A 19,977-nucleotide genomic window follows, 5' to 3' on the forward strand; every position below is an offset into this window, starting at 1 on the left:
TGACAGAAGTTCTAAACTGAATTAGGAGAATTTAATTTTGACATTACTTTAGAGAAAATAATACGTTAATTTACTCTATATATTATTACATTCTGTTTTAAATATTAACACAAGGGATTTGTGAACTGCAGCATGGCTGGACCTTCGTAAAAGGTGGATGAATTGCACAGAAAATGCTAAAGAGGTTTTTTAACAAAATATATATTTTATTAAAATATTCTGGAAAAGAATTGAGAATATAATCCATGATATAAAAACAGGCCTTGAGTTACAAAAAGGAAAAGAATCTAAGAATTTTAAAATATTTAAAGTGTGGTTACAATACCTTCTTACACAACAGATCTGCTCTCTGTGTGTACGTAGAGTCATATTTGCTCTCTTTAGTAACCAAATTAAGGTCCCAGTCCTGCAAAGAGCTCTACATAGGCAGACCCTGTTCCATGTGGAACTCTGTTGACATCAGTGGGATCCCATTCTGAGCTTATGCTAGAAAACGGGGTGACATTTTCTACATTTTACTCCTATTAGCCCTGCAGAGCCAGTACAACTCTGAGAGATTGAGCAGGTTTCTTTTATGGCCCATGCATAATTAGCACAGTTTTGAAATAGGATACAACTACAAAGTTTTTATTAATGGTGATTAATAGATGTGGGACAGGGTTGCTGCAAAGGGTCCATACTCAATCTTCTCCAAAGAGGGGTCCCCAAACCTTGGGTTTTAGTTTGAGTCCCTTTCTGGTTGTGCATGAGGCAAAAGGAGCACATCTTAACTTTCAGATCCCAAGCTGGCTGGGCTGGGCTGGGAGTTAGGAAAACAATATTTTTTTACATGTAAACTCAGGAAAATTTACTCTGGACTCATCAAAATACTCTAAACTGCCAGTTTTATACAGTCACTTGTCAGAGTCTAACACATAGGAATTATATAAGAAATACCAACATAAAAGTTAGTTGATATGTACCTAATAATACATGACAGTGAATCTGATAGTCAATACACATACCTCATGAGTATACTGAGACACAAGGTATACCCATGTGCCTCAACATACCCACAGCATGCATATTCTACCCCTGGAGTATTGTTGTCCTTATTCTTGAATTTATTGAGTAAGGTGGGATAGGGAAAGATATATTTTTAGATATTGCGCCAAATACAACACTGGAATAAGAGGGTGAATGGAGTTCCAGCCTCTTACACCAGCTCTGAATTTGAACTACTGAAATATGATTGTATATCTATCAAAATTTATCCACCTAAGGGATACAGATCTGTTTTAGCATGTTAACTCATTGTAAATATTTTACAGAACAGCTCCAAAAATGCTGCAGTTTTGCAAATGTGATAGCTAATTTCTTACCTGATCATCTCATTCATATGGTGAGGTGAGGAAGAGGGCTTCCAAAGGGAAACCATCCGTATTATTCCCCTACATTCAGCCTGATGTCCGTCATCTGAGAAGGTTTTATGACTTCTCTTTTGAACTCCCCACCTCCCCACAGGAAATCTCTGTAGAGCAGGGCTCGTGGCTTCTCCTTTGGAGTCCCTTTCCCCTTGTCCTTAGAAAAGGAGGGGAGGAGAAGTGGAGAGAGGGGAAAATAGAAGGGGGGTGGATTTTAAAACAAGCCCCTGTTATTCAGTTGAATGGCAGACTTGGGGTAGTGTAGTGATCTAGTTGTTGAAGTTCATAGCTGCACAAAGTTATGAGTTTTAAACATTTATTTTTATTTTTATTTATTTAAATTTTCACAATTGCAGGAAATAATTGGAGGTGCAGGACAACAGGGTGGATCAGACAACCAGTTCTGGTGCCCCCAATTAAAAAATGATGTTTATAAATTGGAGAGGCTCAGAGAAGACCCATGAGAATGATTAAAGGATTATAAAACATACCTTATAATGATAGACTCAATCTGTTTAGTTTAACAAATTGAAGGTTAAGGGGTGACTTGATTACAATCTATAAGTATCTGCATGGGGAACAAATATTTTATAATGGGCTCTTCAATATAGCAGACAAAAGTAAAACACAATCCAATGGCTAGAAGTTGAAGCTAGACAAATTCAGACAGGAAATTAGACATAAATTTTTGACAGCGTGTGTAATTAACCATTGGAACAATTTGCCAAGGGTTGTGATGGATTCTCCATCACTGACAATTTTTAAATCAAGATTGGATGATATTCTAAAAGATCTGCTCAAGGAATTATTCTGGGGAAGTTCTGTGGCCTTTGTTATACAGGAGGTCAGACTAGGTGATCACAATCGTCCCTTTTTGACCTTTAAATCTATGAATAATTTTTTAGTGACAGTAGACGTTGAGATTCAAAAGTTTTATAACCATTAAAACACAAATTGTCAACATCACATGTTAAAATATACAAAGTATACTATCCTTAAATCAAGCTCTAAGTTCTCAAGTATCATATTTCGTACTCTGCCTACCGGTACATTTCTGTTATCATCAATGGAAATATTTTTGTTGGTTTGTGAGCGTATGGCGAAATTGATGTTTATCTATGTTTACCAATCCAAGCCTATGTATCCTTCCAAGCCTATGTATAACACGGGCCATAGGATTTCATCTTGACATGCTCTTGAAATATTAATATATAATAATAATAATTAACGATAAGAGTTAGACACTTTTTATATGAATGAACCTAGAAGGAAAAGAAAATCACATAGTTATTAAAACTATAGAAGGCAAGACTATAAGTTTTAGTGCTCCTTTGATACTACATGTGTAGTATATCCAATATTACCCATTTTGGGAATGATCATTCACCACTCTCCAGAAATTCTTACATGAAGAATGTGCCATAGTATGTCTCTGTGAGAACTTTTTCACTGGAGCTCAGTTTGACACCCAACACCCTACGAGGGCCAGAGTCAGAAAGAGCCACATCATGACTGCAAAGGTATGGGCTACTCTATTTTTAGTCTGATTGGTTTTGTTGGGTGGGGGGATTGTTTAAAAAGTTTCATTGTGTAACTCTTGAAAAACACTTTTGTACGTTAACACCATACCCAGTTTTTAACATGTTGCCATAAATAAGCCTCGTGTGAGCCATAAAAAACAGAGGGCAAACAATAATATCTGGATGCCAGATGGCACCAGCTTAGTGATGGGGCTGATTCAGTAAGAAACAAAAGGAAATTCCTGACATGCATCTGTGTGAACAGAACCCACAGGGAATAGTACACATACAGAAAGACCAGTGTGCCAGAATCACCTAAGAACTATTTCACATTTTTAAATACAATTTTTGTGTACACAAACATTCATATATAGTTTATTCTATTTTTCCTATTAAAATAGTGCATCTTTTGGATATTTGTACATAGAAAGTATTGACTAATTAGCAGGTTAAAAAGTGAACTGAAAGTTGTCCTGTTATAGACTAAAAATACTAAATATATGATTTTTTAAATTATTTTTTGCCCAATATATTGATTGAGCAAGAGGGCAGATAATACCAGTGGGGCCAGTCTGTCACGGATTCTCTCCATCAGCTTCAGGAAACAGAGATGAAGAAGCAAATTCAGGGAAAACTTCTTCCCTTATTAGGGTTTAATCATATCCAATTGGTTCATAAGTGCAGCTGCATAAAAGATCATAAATATGTTAAATTAACATTAGATAATGTTTGTATCTTTTCATGTGGAAGGATCCCACGGTGCTTTAGGGCATTGATGTGTATAGTATGTATATAGGTACTGTATATCAGAATCTCTTTATCCACTGCTGGGGAGAAAAACAGTAAAAGTTTAACACTAAACACCAACGCTACAAAATGGTTTGACGCAACGTGAAGAAAAATATTACATTCAATTGAAACTGCAAGGAACGTGGAGCGAACCAGAATGTAATTACCCAGATTGGAATTTGATCAGTGCATTTGGGCTACTCTTGCAAATGGAGTTTTGGGATCTTGAATGACAACAAGTGGTCCTGACCTTGTTTTATACCTCAGCTGAACAATGGCACCTCCAGGTGCACGGTGCTCGTTGTGATGATGCTGTGGCATTAGTTCAGTACTGACCTCAGGGAAGAGTGCCACCTATTGAGAAGGAAAGGGGGTCTTGTGGTTAAGTGCAGGACTGACAGTCAGGAGACTTGGCTCTGGCACAGACATCTTCTGGGACCTTGGGCAAGTCAATTAGCATTTTCTGAAGTAGCCACTGATTTGCAGTGTCTTGATTTTTGGGTGTCCAAATTGACACCTGTAATTTTTCAGAGGTTCTGAGCACCCAGAGCTTTAGCTGAACCTCAGAGTAACCTAAAGAGGATTTAAAAATGTAAATGGCATCTTAAGAAAGGAACAAAAGGAAGCATAAAGGAAGAGATGGAGGAGTGGCAGTGAGGAAAGGGAGAAGAGGTTTTCACCCTGCACCTTAGATCATTTATGTTCTGTCAGTTTATGTTCTGTCAATACTCAAATGTGCCTATGGATACATAGATTCTCAGGGAGCAGAGCCCCTGTATGTAAAGTCATATGAAATGTTCTGGATCTCTCCAGAAAGACAATAGGGCTGCCTGTGGATCCCATCCAATGTCCACTGAAGTCATGGATAGAGTGTGAATGTTGGATCAGGCTCTGTGTTTCAGCTTCCTGTTTTTCTCCAGTTTCCCTGCAGTTCCTTTCACAAAGCAAAGTATGCACTGCTGCTCACCTGCCATCAGGAGGGTTTTGAAGTTAAATTAACATGATCATTTCATGACAAAACAAAATATGGACATTGTTACCACCAATATATGTTTAAAATAGCGAAGTCCATTATTTTGTTTTTGTAAATGAGATGATCTTTAGCTGAAAAGCCACATTTAAAACTACAATCATGTTGAATTTTGAAATAAATTCCCATATATAATTTTAGAAGATCTTAGATCATGCTATCTAAACTAAGAGATGGATATAAAATACCACGCAGCATACCACATGAGAGAGCAAAAGAGCAGTCATCTTGCATTTTGAGTATGAGATTGGGAAAATTAAAATTGAATTTAATGAGGACCAGTTTTCAGAAGGATTCTTGTGTCCACAATTTGGCAGATGCAACTATTCCCGCATGCAAAAGCCTACATTTGCAAACAGAGCTTATATGCACAGAGTAGGTAAATGAATGTGTATCCAATTGACATGCACAGCTGGGTTTTCACATACAAGCACTATTCATTTGCACATGCAAATGGTTGTATGTGCAAACTGAAGGGTGGTGGGCCCTTTGAACATTTGGCCTACTTTTATTAATTGCCTTAGAAATTCATGCTCTATGTTGTTTTTGTTTTAGTTCCCATATTTCCTTAAGACATATTTTCATCGAGGTTGGTTAGCTGTGGTACAGAACCAACGAGCCAAAATGTCATCAACCCAGAGTAAACCCATTGAAATCAGTGGCACTACTCTGGGTTTATTCAGCATACTGGAGTGCACAATTTGGCCGACTGTATTTATTACAGTATTATGAGCCTTGTGTACATACTAAATGGTACAGCAAAAATCTTTTCAGCGAAAATGGGTCCTGTGCACTGTGCCCAACAGCAACAATTACGAAATCACATTGGAAAATACACGGTCTCTTTTAAACACAGGGTCAGTCATTTTGCCAGGGAACCTAGGGAACTCTTGTATAGGAAAAGGCTATGTGCCCCACCACATGACTGCCTGCAGCTAAAAGGAACAAGTACATCACTTTATTTACAAGAACCATTTATTTTTTAACTCATATTTTTCTTTATCACTTTTTATCCCAACCCCTCCCCTTTTCCTGGCTTGTCAGTGCCACTGTATACAGAGATGCTTGCTGGGGGGAGACAGTGGCATCCTTCAGACTTTCCCACAGCTGGACTCCATAATGTCAACTGAGTTCCAGCCATTCAGTAACAAGAGACCCTGTAAGGTCAGTCATAACAGAACAAGGTCACCAAGTGCCCTCCCTCCAGTTTTCGCTTCTCTTTTTAATAGTGAGACCCTTGAAATAGTGAGGGAGTTCTCTTAAAAACGGGGAGGGAGAGAGAAGAAGAAAGAACACCCTCTCCTCCAAATCCATTTGGGAGGGTTAGGCCAACTCTGTTGCTTTGGAGAAGAAGCAGTGTCACTTTTGCTGCACAGAGGAAGGGAGAAAATGACCTTAGATATGACAGAGAAATGCACCAGAGCCAGAGAAGTGTACTCTTTGTTTGTGTTACTTAAATAGCAAGTTTGGAAAGCACTTTGTATTAATTATTAAAATATTTAAAATTAAGCAGGGACCGTCTTTTTTTTTTTCTGTGTTTGTACAGAGCCTGGCACAGTGGAGTCCTGGTCCATGAATCAGGCCTCTAGGGAATTATTGATTATTATTGAGAAGGCAACATTTACCAGTAGTTACCACAGCATAATTTCTGAAACACCACAGTTCCGTCTTATTTCTTAGGGCAACTGCTTCTTGGTAAATCTGCTCCATTACCTGCAAGAAAGACTCTGTCACTCGGACACAGAAAAGCACATTGTGTCAGCGAAGATAGCTATGTTAGGTGTAGGCCAAACAAAAAAACCTTGCATTCCCATGCTCTTGATATTTTGCGTTAGTCAGTAAGTAACATTGACCAATGATGACTACACAATAGTATCTGAAACCCCATAATAATTTCCTGGTTTCAGTTAAGGGAAAAACTGCACTATCTTTGATACTATTTTGAGGCTGCTGTTAGTTACCGTTGAATTTCTAATGGCAACCTCTGTATGTTTTTTTGCTTTCAGCTCCACCAAATTCCTATGTGCTTTTGAGGCCAGTGATTGTATTAGAGGACATCTATCCTTCCAGACCTATAACTCAAAATGTAAAAGTTGGGTCTAGGAAGCTGAATAAAAAATATAAATTCCTGAAGTTATTTCCAGAATTTGCCTTATCAACTGCTGAGCATGGTGAAATTATATAATAGATGGTATTTTTATAGCAACTCCCATTTCCAAAGAGATCCAAGATGCTTTAATGTTACATTTCTTTTTTTGTCTGTTTGTGTGTTACATATACTTAGGTGTAAATGGACTAGATGATCTAATAGGTGCCTTCCGTTTCTCACATCTGTGATTCTGAATATTGTGTGTGTTGGTGGGGGAGAGAGGAACTGGGTGAGAGATTAGAATTATACTGATTTTTGCCCCAAGAACCTTTAAGGTGTCCAAGATGTATGGCGTTGATGAGCACTTTATAGAAGTACTTCTATGATGAAATGAGTCACTTGTTTCCAAGACAAAACGTGATGTTTTCTGCAACCATAGGACAAGGGATGTTGTCCAGTTATCTCAGACAGCGCTGCTTACTTTGCCCTCTCTCTTGCTTACCATAGGTTTATTCCCGAGGCCTGGTCTGCCTGTAGTGTCACGTGTGGGGTGGGCAGCCAGGTGCGGCTAGTGAAGTGTCAGGTGCTCCTGTCTTTCTCTCAGTCTGTGGCTGACCTGCCCATCGACGAGTGTGAAGGTCCCAAACCTGCATCACAACGATCCTGTTACAGCGGCCCCTGCAATGGGGAGGCTGCTGAATCTAACCCTGAGGAAACCGAACTGATCTATGGGGGCCTGCAGGATTTTGATGAACTCTATGACTGGGAATACGAGGGCTTTACGGAGTGCTCAGAATCCTGTGGAGGAGGTGAGGGCAATTTGCTTATGCTCTGGTTAATTTGCTTTCCCCTTTTCCAGCATACAGTCATGTGCTTTGCAATAGGCACGGTCTAAAAGGCAGCTTTGCTATATCTCTTTGAAGAATAAAAAAGGCTTCAGTGTGAAGCTATTAAGAATTTTAAAAAACTACATGTATTTCCCATTCGGGCACAGTGAGTATCAAATGCCATGCTAATGCTGCCAGCTGTGAATGATTAATGCAGCTAATACTGCTGTTTACATTTTTTATTTGATGACTCCCATTTTACATTCATGCAAGGAAGCATAGCATAAAGCAGCCTAATGAGATGAACTAGTGTCATTTTCTGTGCTTGTCTCTTGTCATGGTCATGTATGCACAGGTATTGAGAACCAAATCTTTTTGCCACTGCAGATGCATTTGCTTATTGAACTACTGGGGCCACAGCTGGTTTCTGTGCCTAGCTTGGATCCCAGTACAAAAGGAAAACATATGGCAAAAATAGCCAACCATTCGATTGCCTAAAGCTTAACAGACGTGGCACTTGGAGAGTCTAAAAGTTGATGAAGGTCACAGGTTATGCATATTATGATAATTATTTACACATCATATTGTATTCATTTGGGTTTATGCTGTCTTTTGTCCAATTGGTTCTGAAAAATGTTCCCATTGCAATTGTTTAAAACACGCTGTACCAGCTGCTGCCCTTTCAAATGGCAATTTTCAGGCTGTTTATGAAAGAATGCAGATAAATAATATGGCCGAAAGAATGAATTTCCTATATTAAATAGGAATGATATTGCAGAATTGGAAAGAGATCAGTAATGTGTTGACGTTTAATAGTTGGGTCAATATTGATCTTCCAGCAGTCAAATACAATAGGAAAAGGTTCCAGAAGATAGAAAAGGATGCAAAGTATCACAGAGTGCTTATATATTGTTATATTATATATATTATTATAGATATTATATATTGTTGGCTACAGTGATTGACATTTGATTGCAGTTTTAATAGCAACCACTGTATTTTGAATCTGTTTGGCCAAAATGATTTGTAATGCTTGTACTTTGAACCTGGAGGAATCTTGATTAGCTCATACAATATCCACTTGAACCAAAAAAAAAAAAATTTCAATACATACTCTGTGTGTATATGTATATATTTTCATAAATAACATACATAAATTATTAGAACAAAAAGCTTTTGCTTTACAAATTTAATATCTTTTGATTATCAACAAAAAAGGTTAGCAGGAAGATTTTTTTATTTATTTATTAATTTATTACTTTTTGCAGCCAGAGTTGCAAGACAGGTCAAGCTAATTTTATTGTTTTTGTGCTCTCACAAGATGAAATTGGATAGACGTAGCTGTAACCTTTCACCTTGGAGAGGTAGCAACCAGAAGGAACTAGTTAGTAATTTCGTCTGCAGTTGGTGGCTGCATTTCCCAGCGCTCTCATCAAATATCATGTAACAATTACACTATTCTGGTAGATATAAACATAGAAAATCCCATTTGATGGCATATTGAAAGTGAACTTGAACTGCTTAGATTCACGTCCCACCCCCACACCCTGTTACATTTTAATTTCTCATTCATGAAGTGATAGGTATTTTCAAGGAACAGTTTGAAGCAGGACAGATTTATTACAGTGAAATATTGTGCAATAAATAATGTTTAGAAGGTAGCTGATAGAGAAGTGAACCTCAACCCAGTCTTGGCTGGAAAGTGGAAGGAGTAGCCTTTTCTTACTTTTATGAGTACTTTCCTCCACAGTTTCTGACAGGTAATGAACTAAGAATATCAGAGAACATAAGCAGTGTTTCTTGTATTGATTCGTAACTTGTCTTCAGTTGCATGCATTGAACTATAAAAAATATAGGGACAGTTCATTTTAGCCTGATGAGACATGCTCAGTGCAGGCTCAGTGTGGGGAGGGGTGGGCAGGCAAAAGGTGTTTTGGGCCACCTTTATGTTCCCCTGATGCTGGGGCAAGCCAGAAGACTGTTTGGTCCCTGGCACAAGTTACTGCAGCCTGTACCCTGTGACTATAGCCCTCAGGAGCCAGTCTGGCAGCCAGGGACTAGATGGATTCAGTGGCTCCCTAGCCGCCACACCCATTTTCCACAACACCTGTCTTGACAGGCAGTGTTGGAGCCACTCTAGTGGTTCTGTACCACTGGAAGTCCCCTGTATTGGGAGAATCCCCCTAGTGACAGTTGAGCCAAGTTTCCAGCTCCTTTGGGCTATGGTGGTAACTCAAATCAGTGAATTGGACTTGTAACATTTGTATTGAGAAATCAGCTTTTCATGCATAGCGATAACGTTCTTTAAAAAAAATAAATTCCAGTTTGCAATGCATTCCTTTGGGAACTCTTCATTTTCACAAGAAAGATAAAGGAAAGAGAGAGATCTTTTTTGTTTCCCAAGGCCAAATCCTCCCTGTGGCAGCAAAATGCAGGTAGACCAGGAGCCAGACACGTACAGGCAGGCAGGAGATATCCCTGCAGTCATAGGGCAAGGTGCTAGCAATAGGGCCAGCACGCTGTGCTGTGACATGTATTTGCTTTCTGCACTTGCTTATGGTGGCAGAAAACATTTCTACTGGATTGTGTGCGCGCTAGCCACGCTCCCTTCTTGAATAATCAGGACCCCTTTGGTTATAGTTCATGTCTCATCATATTAGGAGAGGGGAAATGCAAGGTCAAGTTTGTGCACTATGACCTTTGTATTCATATTCCATATTGAATATTAAATATATTGTATCCAGTCCATATCATGAGCACCACTACTTCCACACTGTATTTTTACTTCTTATTCCCCATCTTCCACCATATATATCTGTATAAGAGGAGGGGAATTTAACCTTAGAATCTGTACGGTGCAATTACAAAGTCACCATAATGCTGTGGGCTTGTAGGCAGCTTAGGTGGCAAATACAAGTAATAAATAATACCCAAGTCTGTTCCTATCTTGGGTAATTGTGGGAAAGCTACCTGTTCTGAGACTGCATGCAACACATCTTGAATATTTGGGTATGATATCTGTTATGATAGTGCATAGGATGGAATATTAATTTAAATGTTCTGTTGTCATTGTCAGTCAACTGTAATTGAAAATGGCACTTAATATATCTGTAGTTCATACTAAATATTTTGATATTGACATGACTTTAGATTTGCAATGGCCTGTGTCAGCAAAATACATACGAACACCCTGCTGCCAGCATTACAGCATATGGGCAGGGGATTTTTAGTAGCACATTTCAAACACTTCACCCTTCATTGACCTAACTGTTTTGAAATACAATCTGGAATCTCTTAAAAAGTTAGCAAGCTTTCTAATGAGTGGGACTGTGTCCTGGCAGGATAGACAATAAGGCTACTGGACATACATTTAGAGACAATTTAGATGGACTGAATAAGCAAGGAGGAGAAACAAACAGTCTGGAAGGCTAAAAAAACACTGTAAGGTAAAGAGTAGCCCTAAGAGCTTGATCCTGAGAGATGCCAAGAATCCCCAGTTGCAGTGAGAGTTGGGGAAAAGGATTACACTCAGAATCTTCAAGATTAGACCACTTGTGGATAATAAATCCAAGGCAAACAAAGTGAAAGTGCTAAAGCTTTTGTGTTGCATATAACATTAGACTGCAGTTTATTTGTGAAACTCCTACACGGGGAAGCCACAAAGGTCCCAATGCGACAGATCAAAATAGATAGTATAGATGGACTTCAGCTGCAAAATCCACCTGTGAAAGTTTGAAGGTGTTTCCTACCACGGTTCTGGTCCAGGCCTATCACTGGTGAGCAGCATGCTGTCAGAGAGAGCTCTGTGAAACTCACTGGTTTCATTTCATAGGAGGTGGTACAAATTGTTTTCTTTGGGTTCTGTCCACATTAATTGGCAGCCCCTTCTCACCCTGATTGTTTCTTTCATATAAGATATTGCGTATGCTTAAGCCTGTACAAGAAACCTCCCCAAAGTACTGCCCAATGTTCTGAGCACAGTGCTGCTTTACTTCGATTATGAGACCATCTCTGCTATTCAGCCAGTATTTGTAAAACCTTTTGGGTGGTGAAAACAGCAGAAAAGTGACCTGGTTGGAAAGTTATTGAATATTTAGAGGTAGGGAACATATAGGGACTTTTTTTGGTTTCCCTTCATATGAATAAGTCACTGACATTTGTTTTAATCTCTCAATAAGCTATCATTTTATTTTTAAAAATCAGATAGGACTGTCTTTGTGGGCTATTCTAAGTGTCCCACTAACAATTTATTGTGTTTTAAAATACCATGCTCTGGGCCAACTGTTAAGGAAAACTCCCCCACAATGATATTGGCTGACTTTGGAGATTTCAGTAGTGTCCCACGTTATGTAACTATTCAGTAAGGCAGATTCCCATCCCTTTCCCCTTGCTCCAGCTCACTGTGGATGCAATCTGAACACATGGGAATGATGTAGCTCCTGGAGTGCTGAGCACACCTGGAAATGGGCATGTGCGGCACTCTAAGAGCCCACTCATATCTAAGTCCCCTGCATGCCACGGAGCTGTACTTTATGGGGCTATCATTGCCCTAACCTACAAAGTGTGTTGGCAGAGAACAGAGAAGCAGGGTCAATAGATCCAGGAATATGAATATCTGTGACTTTGAACAAACAACGCCAGTAGCACTATTGTAAGTTTTTGCATTTTGGTGAGTTACTGTAGAATAATATTGTACTGTTGTTTTCCTAATGGCATCAGTTTCAGCTTCAAAAATAACAACAGCATATTGCAGGTTCTATTATACAGATGGCAGTATTATTCTTGCCGCTTTCTCATAGTTACTCAAGCTTGTCCATCACTTTTGTAAACACTGTCAGCTTCAAAGGATTTGAGGTGTTTTGGGAAACAGATTACTATTGTGGACCAGTTGTTAAAGGACATGTCCAGCTGAACTTTTCCCAATTAAGTGAAGTCATGAATATGGAAAGCATGCTTAAATTTCCCTTGAGTTACTGAGGGTTGGGTTATACAGGTAGCATAGGCAGAACATTAACTTCCATGCACATTGTATTGGACCAGATAAAGGGGATAAAATATTGGTTTACATGGATTTTTTTCAAATGTCAGTATTTCTCTGATGCTTACCTCAGCAATATCTGAGCGCTTCACATACATTAATGAATTTATCCTCACTACATCCTTGTGAGATAGGGAAGTGCTAATATCTCCATTTCACACATGGGTAACAGGAGACAGAGGGAGAATAACTGTCATGCCTAAAAGCGCAGTTAGAATCTGGTAGAACTGGGAACAGAACTTGGATCGCCTGAGTAAACCTAGGCGAAATTTTTCATCCAGAAATGTGTTTAGGTGAAAAACGTAGATTTGGTGAGACCAAAACATTTTGTGAATTTAGGTAAATTTCACAGAATTGTTCATTTTGGGGGAAAACCCTCAACAAATAGAAATATTTTGATTTTTCAGTTTGAAACGACTTGTTTCAAAGTTTCCATTTTATTTTTAAAAGTTCTAAAAAGTTTTTAAATGGTAGGAAGCAAAACATAATATTTTGTTTGCCCCACAATTTTTTTTTTTTTTTTACCTTCTCAATTTGCCAAAAAAAAAAATGCATTTTCAATCTGATCCAAAACAAATCTCTTTCAATTGCCGGCAAAGTGAAAAAGGCGTTATTCACCAAGCTCTACTCCAGAGTCCCAGTCCATCACCTTAGTCACAAGACTATGCCTCCTCCTTTTTAGTCCCCACAGCTGCTCCAGCTCTGTTCCCTGCCTTCATTCCAACTCTCAAAAGTGCCCTGCTCCGCTGCATGACCAGTACACACATTAGATTTAGGTTAGAGTTCTAGACTCTTGATGCAGCAGTCTGACAGCAGCTACTGTTCATAAATGTTGAATATCATCACCTCACTTTTTTTCTGCACCTAGAACAATCCTGTTGCTGTTTAAAAGAGAGCATATAAATGGGCCATCTTTAGCATCATACTCCATCTGAACTGATTGATCGCATTGCCACTTTGGCAAGTATGCATTACTTGTTTCAGTGATAGGACATTTGTTTTGTGCGTCTGTTTCTGTCAGCTGTGTCACTTGGGGAAGGTGGGGGGCAAAGCAATTTATAATAAAGTTTTCTTATGAGATTGACAGTAGTCGCCGATTGAAGCAAAGCTTGGATCTCCTTTACAGTCATTTAATTGGACCTTCATGCCACCTAGCAGGGAAATAGGAGAAAAGAAGAGGCAGTGAGGAAGTTGGCCAGAGGTGTGTTTGTTTCTGGAGAGTTACAGGAATTGTAGGTGGAGATTTCATGTTAGAACAGAAGAGAATGGGGGCATATGATTCACCCCAGTCAGTCAGAGCCAACATGCCAGGAGAGACATTCCTAGTCTTCAGGGGCTCAAGTTAGCATCCTCATAGAGTTTTCATTCAGCATGTAACACTTCACACCACACACCACATGGCGGCAGAGCATGAGCAGCAAACGTCACATTAGCATTTCAGCCTGCTTATCGGGGGTGCGAGCCCCCCTCCCTCCCTTTGCCCCCAGCTGCAGATTTGGCAGCAATGTCTGAACTGGCTCCATTGTTCATCCTGAGTATCAAACTGTTTTTTCTGATGTGAAGAGGCCCTCACAGCAACTTAGCAGGACCCCTGCTGGTGCCATGTCTACACTTCATCATCCCTTGGGTTCTGTGCACTGAGTCCTGACTGGAATGTTGTATGCAGGTGTCCAGGAGGCTGTGGTGTCTTGCCTGAACAAACAGACGAGAGAGATTGCAGACGAAACTCTGTGTGTGACCAGCCGCCGTCCTCCACAGCTATTAAAAGCCTGTAACCTGGAGCCCTGCCCCCCGAGGTAGGCTGCTTACATCCTTACCTCCAGCAGTACATGCTTTCCTCTGCATGCGGGAGAGGAATAGTTGTTGTTGTTTGATGCTTGAAACTAATTTGCAATGTCCCAAACTCACAATTAAAACTGTTTTAAATGTCTGTGAAACTAGGATGTTTGGCACCAGATTTGCTGGTGTGAACCTTCTATAGAATTATGTGTGTATACGGGTAGAACTGAGACGGGTATCAGGGCCTGAATTAGCCCAATTGACCTCATAAGTTCAGTGAACTGGCCTAAACAAATGTTTTGTTTCAGTCCGACATGATTCTTTTTAATTGTTGTAAAGTGAAGAGAGAGAATTTAACTGGATGAAATTCTATGATCTTTTCTGTACAAGAGGTCAGACTCGATGACCTAATGGCCCCCGCTGGCTTTAAAAATGATTAGGTGTGTGATTGAAGGCTCAAGATCATGAGTTTCGCTTGAAGATTTTTCAATGGGATTTGAAGGTACCACAGCAGAAACAAATCAAATCCAATATACTAGCATGAGGTGATCCCAGTGTAAGTTGTTTAAACAATGTCAGCAATACGAGAAAAATAATTTTAAATAAACCAGAACATAAACTAAATGTTCCTTTCTCTCTCCCTCCCTTCCCTCCACCCCTTGTATTGTAATAGCCTCTTCAGGTTACAGTATTATTTTGCTTAGAGTCACAGAGCAGTGCTAAAATGGAGGGGCAAATCTCAGAAGGTTCAGACGTTCAAGTCAGATAAGCATCCAAATGTTTGGTTGTTCATCTGAACTTCATCCAAACTTACCTGAAGCTTTTGAAGTTGCCCACATTGGCCTCCCTCCTTCTTCACAATCCACCTTGCCCTCAAAAGTCCTCCAGAACCTATTCCTCCCAGTGCTTAGATACTGTGGTGGAGGATTCTGTGGAAAAACCCTAACCCTAAAGATAGCAGACTTCCCCATTTCCAGGAAAAAGGCAGGATGTCATATTTATGTCACTTGTGAAGCCAAATGGCCTTTAAAAGATTCTTAGGACTTTATTTAGAAGTGATTAGGCCTTTCCAGGTCTGTAGATAATTATACTGTATTATTTATGTGACTATACTGTATACGTTTGTAAATATTTAGGGCCTGATTCTCATTTACACTAAGGCCCCTTTACACTGCTCTGGCAGTGTAAAGGAGCCTTAAAGTGGGTTTAAAAATAACTTAAGCCACTTAAATGCCCCTTTGCATTGATAGAGTGGTAATAAAAGAGGCCCTGGTGCAAATGAGAATCTCTTAGTCTATATGTATGCAAGTGTATGGTACTATATGTGTGACTAGTATACTGAAGAGTTATGCTGTTATACCAATTGATTTAGAGGTTAAAGTTAGAAATCAGGTGTGTCCACTGTCCAAGAATAATAAAGATATTTGGAGAGAGGGGATAATGTGGTTAGATGATGAAGATTCTGAGTTGTGTAATAGAGAGAGCCAAATGGGGCTGAACTCCTTTGCCAAAACATTACAAGAACTATTTTATAAGCAGAATAATGCACTCTTGAGCAGTTATGTTCTATTATACAGCCTGCATGTCTTGCTGTATAAATAGTACACGCACATTTGTTAATGCCTGTTCAGCACTGTGACGATGGAAAGCATTATATAAATGCTAAGCAGTGGCAGTATATCTGTCTATAGGTATAGCCCATTTACCCATATCTTAATGGAGACAGAATTCACTGCTGGAGAATTCCTGTTATAAATAGCGAAAGAGAGAGAAAATAACTAAACCACCTATCAAGTTGAGCATAGAGAATAAACATACCTATTGATTGAGAGGCCTGAAGCATGCCGTAGGCCAGCAGGATCTGAGTTTGATTCTCCTCCCTTCTAGATGGTGATAGCCGGTTATGAAGGTGAACAGCACTACCCTTTTTGTAATATAGCTGGAAGTATGAAATAGACAAGTACAGTAGAACCTCAAAGATACGAACACCAGAGTTACGAACTGACCCGTCAACCGAACACGATGTGAAACCGGAAGTAAGCCATCAGGCAGCAGCCGGGGGCGGGGAAGGAGGGGAGCAAATACCTGTGCTATACTGTGCCTGTATTGCATCTTAAAGGTCAGCATGCAGAACAGAAGCAGCCTGAGGTCTGCGCTGTTTCCTGTAAGCCAAGGATGCTGTTTACCCCCCTGCCACCTAACCCCACTGGGAGGGGGAAACTGTTTTCACCACCACCACCCACTGTCAGGAGAGTCAGTCCAAAGCCTGAGAATGAAGCTGCCACAGAGAGCTACTGAGCTGCTGCTCTTTCAGCCAAAGCTGGAGTGGAGGAGCTGCGCTCTGGAGGAGTTTTAAAGGGCCACGGCCTGTGCACCAATGCGGCCCAAGCTTTGCCCGTGACGGCACTACTGGGTCCTGCAGGCACCTCTGAGAGTGCAAGGGGCAGGGAAGGAAGGGATGCTGGCAGCGGGCTGGCGCCAACCCCCTGCCACGTGCTGCCTTTGGAGCACAGCTTGCAGTGCACAGAGCAGGGCGAAACCTGGGGAGAGGCAAATGAGGGATGGGACTTTTAATGCCAAGGGTGCGGGGCAGGCCTCATCAGTTCAACCCAAAGACAAGAAAGAGGAATTGGGCAGGGAGCTGCTTGCAAACCAGACAGTGCTGCCAGGTGCTACCTTTGCAGAGATCTCTCCCAGCCTCAGCTGGAAGACACTGACTGCAGGTTACTGTACCAGAGTGTGTTGTTCAGCGTTACAAACATTAAGAGTTACAAACAACCTCCGTTCCCGAGGTGTCCGTATCTTTGAGGTTTTACTGTAAACGTAACGTGGAGGTGCTCATCTAGTGTTCTTCCCTTTGTGGTGTTCAGTGTTCCTTTTAGTGATATTATGATAGGCTGAGATACTGGACCAGATGTACTGAGGATCTGACCCACCAAATGGACATCCAGCTGGTGGATGTGGGCGGGTGGCTGTGTGTACATTGAAGAATTTGCCTATTATATCAAGATTGGGGTTTTTTTCCCAATATTATTTAAAAATCCAGACAAAACAAGAATATCTGTAAGTTCTTTGGGACCAGAGCTGTCTGTCTGTTTTGTGTTTTTAAATGCCTAGCACAATGTGGTCCTGGCCCGTGATGGGTTTCAAGATGCTACCATTATACAAATAATAATTAATAATCGTGGCCTCTGTTTGCATGGTCAGTTGTATGTAGGGGATTCAATCTCGGTCCTGCTTGCTTGTCAGCAGCAGCTGGAAGTACTGTGGAGGCAGCTGTCTCAGCTCCTCAGTGGGGAGAGCATGCCACTCAGTAGTGACACCTCTTGGTGGACACAAGGAAGAGATGTACAGGATTTCCAGAAATAACCATATCTAACTCTCCTTTGATGGAAGGTCAGGGTGGGGGTGGGTAAGAGGGAAGTAGTAGGTCCAGTCTGCCCACGCCTATATCTCTGCTCTCATTTCCTCCCAACTCTTACCAGATTTTCTCCCCACCCTCCCTCCCTGTGCATTTCTTCAACCTACCTCCCAACTTGTACTCTTGGCTTCATATCTTTTTCTACTACCCCCTGGGTTGGGGAAGTCTCCCACTCCCCACATACCAATCAACTTCTCTTTCTCCTTTGAAATCCCTCCTTAACAAATGCTTTCATGAAGGCTTCTGCCACTGGTCTCCTCTCTACTGCTGTCAGCCCTGTTTTGCATTTGAACTACCTGTTGTGGTATATGTAATAGGACAGATCCACAGTAGTTGTGATAGATGTAGTGGCATAGCTCCACTGGATAAATGTATCTAAGTTAGATTGTAAGGGATTGATTCTCTTTTGGGTTAAGACCTCTGGACACCACTCTGGCAATGTAAAGGGGCCTTAAGGTAGGCATAAATTACATTTACTGTGTAAATAAGAATCAGGCCTTAAGTTCCTTAGGACAGGAGCCTTGTTTCCTAGAAGCTTACAAAGTGCCATTACATTAATGGCATTATATAAATATAAATTACCAAGTAATATTAATAGCAACAGTCCCCAGTCTACAAAGTGGCACAGGTGACAAAATCAGAAAAGGTTTGGTTTTTTTAAAGATGCTTCAGAATCTTAATTCAAGAAATCTTGATCCAGGAGTCTGATGGAAATCTAGAGGAAATCCTAGCCCCTCTGAAGTCAATGGGAGCTTTCCTATAGACCTCACTGTGGCCCGGATTTCCCCTCTAGTACTTTGTAGCTATAAACTGAAACCTCTAGGACAGAGGTTGTCAAACTGAAGTCCATGATAATTCCTGCTGTTCTTGCTGATGAATTATAGACAGAGCCGGCTGGTCTCATGGTGCTGGCTCTTCCTCCTTGTTTCCAGTTGCTAAATTACATTAAAAAGGTAAAAATACATTAAATGCTTTCCAAATATTACTGCGCCATGTAAGTAACTGCTGTAGTTGTGTTACTGTGAATAGGAGAAAAGGGAGTCCACTGGGCATAGCAAATGGAGTGGTAGGTGGCTCATAAGATACTAGAATATAGTCCACATTGTGAAAAACTTTGAGAACCCCTGCCCTAGAGAATGATAATTCCCTCCCTTTTTATTTAGGCAGTGAGGAGAAACTGCGTCAGTGGAGATTCAGCCAGCAAAGGAGAAACTGTGTCAGTGGGGATTCAGCCAGCAAAGAGACAAAACATGGTTACATTTTGAGTCTAATCCACTCTAAGAACTTCCTGTTGGTTTAAGAGTGAGAACATTTGTAGGCTTAAGGGCTTTACCTCTGCTACAGATGCTCTCAGGTTACTGGTGGCAATCTCCATAGCTTCTCAAAGGGTTATCCCAGGCAGGCATAAGGCTTAAAGACAAGCTTTTCCTGGACAACAACCAGCTTTATTTGTTACATATGTGCAAGAGCAGTGGACAGTGGAATTCTAGAAGATTTATATGATTGGCTATTTCTTTAAGAAGACCCTTTGAGAACAGAAATTTACTTACCACAGGAGGAATTCAAAAGAAGGACTTTCACTCTATTTGTTATTCCTTCTTTTTTCTTGGGCATTTGAGATCGCCCAGGGAGAAGGGATCTTTATTGTGTGACAAGTCCTTCTCCCCCCCTGAGCCAGTCACTTCATAGTAAGGATAAGGGGAGTAGGCTGAAGGACTGCAGACTTATGGGATTTGCAAATGCACCTAAATGAATTAGACCCCTAACTCCCAATGAAATAAGGCATCGAACCTGCTGCTTAAGCACCTTTGTAAATATCGCTAGGCACCTACCTGCATTTTTAGGTGCCTAAAAACCTTTGTAAATCTGGCCTGCTGTCTTAGAACATTAGTACTGTGAACACATCTAGGTGAGAAGCCAAAACCAAACCAAAAAACTCAATTTTCGAAAATTCACAACTGCATGGAGTCAACAAAAAGTTATGCTTTGAGTTTAGACAGAAGATTTCCAGGGCCCAGAGAAGTTTCACACAAAACTTGTCTGGTTTTGTTTCCTTGTTCAAACCTCAAAGCAGCTGAGTG

General features: G+C 40.5%; 1 protein-coding gene across 1 annotated transcript in view; it reads left to right on the forward strand.

The window, feature by feature from the left end:
- ADAMTSL1 (ADAMTS like 1) overlaps nucleotides 1–19,977 on the forward strand; it is a 611,419-nt gene that overhangs the window by 502,534 nt on the left and 88,908 nt on the right. Inside the window, exons 16-17 of the mRNA XM_067553131.1 lie at nucleotides 7,339–7,640; nucleotides 14,363–14,492. Coding sequence (XP_067409232.1) covers nucleotides 7,339–7,640; nucleotides 14,363–14,492 — 432 coding nt within the window. The remainder of the gene's footprint in view (nucleotides 1–7,338; nucleotides 7,641–14,362; nucleotides 14,493–19,977) is intronic.

This window comes from Emydura macquarii, unplaced genomic scaffold (assembly GCF_026122565.2).
Source record: "Emydura macquarii macquarii isolate MOO-44397 ecotype Brisbane River unplaced genomic scaffold, CSIRO-AGI_Emac_v2 contig_1451, whole genome shotgun sequence".
Taxonomy (NCBI): domain Eukaryota; kingdom Metazoa; phylum Chordata; order Testudines; family Chelidae; genus Emydura; species Emydura macquarii.